We start from the raw sequence: 3485 nt of genomic DNA, 5'->3' as shown, positions 1-3485 counted from the left end.
GGAGCCCCGGCCCAGCCACTTCCTCTAGAAATGGCTCCCGCTGAAACGCCTGCGCCCGCCCTCGCGGGAAGGCGCCGGGCGACCGGGTCCTTAGGGCTTTTGGAACCTCTGAGCGGCTCATTTAATCCTCGCCCAGGAGGTGTGAGCTTCATCATGCCTGGATACAGATGAGGAAACCGAGGCACAGGGCGGCCCTGGCATTTGAGCCGAGAGGCGCTACTCCCTGCTGCGCGGCAGTCACGCCACAGGAATTCCCTGGGGTCCAGGAATGTTGAACCGAGTTCTTGGCCGCAGGGAGACAGAGAACCTCAAACGAGGTAGAAGGTCACCTGAGCTCCATTTCCCAACCTGGGAGTTCTCTGTGTCCCCCCCCCCCCCCCCCCCCCCGATCTATTAAAGCTTCTCTGTGATCATGTACCCAGTGTCCTTGTTCTGAGCTGCCCAGGAGGGGAGGAGACCACCCGGGCAGGAGGAGGAGTGCCCATGACGTCAGCTCTCCCAAGACCCGGTTCAGCCGGGCTTCGGGCTTCGTTCTGTGGCCCCTGTGCAAGTCCCCCGAGCGCTCTCCTGCCGGAACCCGCCCCAGAGAGAGCCCCGGAACCCGCCCCGGAGAGAGCCCCGGGCCGCCTGGTGCGGTTACCCTCCCTGGCTCAGCGTCTCTGGCAGTGACAAATGCGCAGTGAGATGGGAACCGACTTCTAAAGCCCTGGGAAAGTTAAAAATACTTTCGGGTGGTTTTGAGCATTAGGCAGAACAAATGGCTCTGAGAAACCCTGGATCGTTTCGATCGTGAAAAATGAAGCGATGGAGGTGGCATTTCGGGCGGGCTGTGCCTGGGGACGGGCCCTTCTGCTTACGTGCCTACGCCGTGATTAACATTTCTGGCCTCCACCCACACGAAATATTACACTCCGACCCCCTCGTTATTACAGACCAGGGCAATAACAAAAGCCGCAGGGGGGATGCTGGGAAGAACACATTAGTCCATGGAATCTAATCGCAAAATCATTTCATTAAAATGGGTCAGCGGCTCCATTGCAGAGGTCTGCCCGTTGTAATCCAAGTACACGACAGAGAGCGATTCCTGCGAACTATGCAGCTCTCACCTCGATTAAAAGGAAAACACGTTACCCGGCGGCCCGTCCCCAGACACGGCCCGGAGGTGCGCGTCTTCGGGCTCAGCGTGTCCAAGAGCAAACGGTGCTCCCTCCTGTCTTTCTGCCTTTGACCAGCTCTCAGGGCCCCTCCGCTTTGCAAGGATCCCACGTGAATGCCTCCCAAAGGACAAGCAGAGCACATGTGCGAAGTGCCCCTGCACGCTCCGGCCGCTTGGAGCCACTGGCAGGGAACCCAGAGGGCTGCCACTTAGCAGGGTTTGCCAAATGAAATTCCCCCAGGCTCGGCACGCGGGTGCCTCTGGGGGAAATGGCCCCAGTCAGAGTTATCCGGTGGGCTGGATGCTGGCAGGCCAAGGGCAAGAGATTTGTGTAAGACATCGGACAAGGAAGCGCCCCCCAAAAGACCATGGGGATCCGTGACAGGTTTGGCTCACGCGAACCTGGGGGTGGAAGTTGGAATGAAGTGGGGGGTGGAGTGGGGGGTGAGGAGGAAGCGGAGACAGGTCCAGACCTCCGGCCCCTTGTGATAGGGAGAAGGTTCACTTCAGAACCAAAGACCCACCAAATCCATTGTCAGTCAGGAATTCTCGAAGATTGATCATGGGAGAAGCAAGAGGGTGGGAGCCGCCTGCTTCCCGCCTTACCGTAGCCCAGGGCAGGAACCTGCAGCTCAGCCCACCCCACCTAGTGGGGCTTCCGGACCAGTCCTGGGAGGTTTTGTCGGGAAGCAAGCCTGCAATAGAGTGTGGTGCTAGTCACGTGGGCCCTGGCGGCAGCCTCATCCCCCAGGCCGTGACTGAGCACCTGCGGGCCTCAGTGTCCTCGTCTGTAAAATGGGTCCTCATCTATAAAACAGAGCCCTGATGCCCTCAGAGACTTAATGTGCTCACCCATTTGAAGTTCAAAGAGTAGTGCCCGGCTCTGGTCCATGCTCAGTGAATGTCAGCTATTGTCATAGGTTACTCGGATGTTTCAGTGGCTTCCGACACGCCCAGTGTTCCACTACGTTCTAGAAAAAACAGGCAGAATCACAAACATCTACACAACTCTTGCCCCTTTCCCAGGAGACCCTCCAGTACCTCGGTCTTCCTTGCACCATCACAACAACCCCCGTGAGACCCCCGTGAGACAGGCAATTGCTTGATTCCCTTCTTGCATGTGGAGAGACCAAAGCGAATCCGTGGCAAAGCCTAGGCAAACCCACGCCCTCTCCTGCTGAGACCTCGGTACTGCTGGCGCCCACACTGCTCACGGTGCAGATAGGGTCACCAAGGGGTGCCTGGTGGGCTGCACGAGGAAACGATGTTCGTGGTCTCTGAGCCTGTCCTGTATTACAACCCCCTCCCCCGTACCCCAACGAGCCAATGGCACCCCGCTGATGCCCTGAACTCATGTGGACCGGGCCCTTGTTTTGTGACTGGCGTTGTGCTCGTGGAACCTTAATGCGAGCTCATGAAGACCTTCCCCATCCGCTAGCTGGTCCGACAGGAGGAACAGAGCCCCGTCCCGTGGATGTGGCCTGTGGTCTGCCTCGTGGAGGTTTGCCCGGGGTCAGGGGGCATTTCTGATCAATAAAGCGGTTTCCAGGGCGTCGCTCAGACAGCGCGTGGTTGGCCCTGTTACCCTTACTATGCAACCTCAAGAAAACCAAATTTCGAAAAAATAAACCTTAGTTTCGGATACTCTTAGCTCCTTGGAACTGGCCTTTCACTGTAGCTCAGCAGGGATCACTCACGAGGGGTGTGGGGTGCAGATCTGACCCTCAGAGGGCTGGTGTTCGTCTTCTCTGTGTTTTAAATGTTTACTCTTTGCCAGCATGTTTTTAAAGGAATGTCAGGCAACACGGGGCCACCTCCCCAAGCTCCGGGGCAGTGCCTTCCGATCCCCTGGCCCCGCTATTGGAGCCAGGTGTCGGTGGTCATGGGTGGCCCTATGGGGGCCTCCTTTATCGTCCCCTTCCCTGCTTGGGCCCTGAGTGCGTGACCCCTCCCCTTACTTTGTTCCCGCCCCTGGTGTAGCCCCCATCAGAACCCCATCAAAGTCTGCTCACTCGGATTGTCACGCACATTCAGAGGGCCCATGGATGAGGAGCATCGGGACTCAGTAGACCCCTAAATTGTAGCCAAATTCCATACACACGTGCCTGGAGCACTTCCAGGGGGAGGCGTCCTAGCTTCCCTCAGCTCCTCTGAGAGGTCCGTGCCCCCCAAAAACTCATGCGCCCACGGAGGGGTCACCAGGGGATGAGAGCGGTGAATGGCAGCCCAGATGGAGAGCTGGGGGGCGGGAGGGCACCAGCAAAGTGGCCAACAAACACGTGTCTGTCCCTGCACCCCCACCCCACTGCCCACCCCTCACCAGGTGCGG

General features: G+C 58.4%; 1 protein-coding gene across 1 annotated transcript in view; it reads left to right on the top strand.

Moving 5' to 3' along the window:
• SLIT3 (slit guidance ligand 3) overlaps positions 1-3485 on the top strand; it is a 532520-nt gene that overhangs the window by 479913 nt on the left and 49122 nt on the right. The window contains exon 16 of the mRNA XM_006774961.2: positions 295-317. Within this exon, the coding sequence (XP_006775024.2) occupies positions 295-317 (23 nt within the window). The remainder of the gene's footprint in view (positions 1-294; positions 318-3485) is intronic.

Source organism: Myotis davidii, unplaced genomic scaffold, assembly GCF_000327345.1.
Source record: "Myotis davidii unplaced genomic scaffold, ASM32734v1 scaffold828, whole genome shotgun sequence".
In the NCBI taxonomy this organism is placed as follows: domain Eukaryota; kingdom Metazoa; phylum Chordata; class Mammalia; order Chiroptera; family Vespertilionidae; genus Myotis; species Myotis davidii.
Note: the sequence above shows the minus strand (reverse complement) of the source record. Positions and strands in the feature narration are given on the sequence as shown.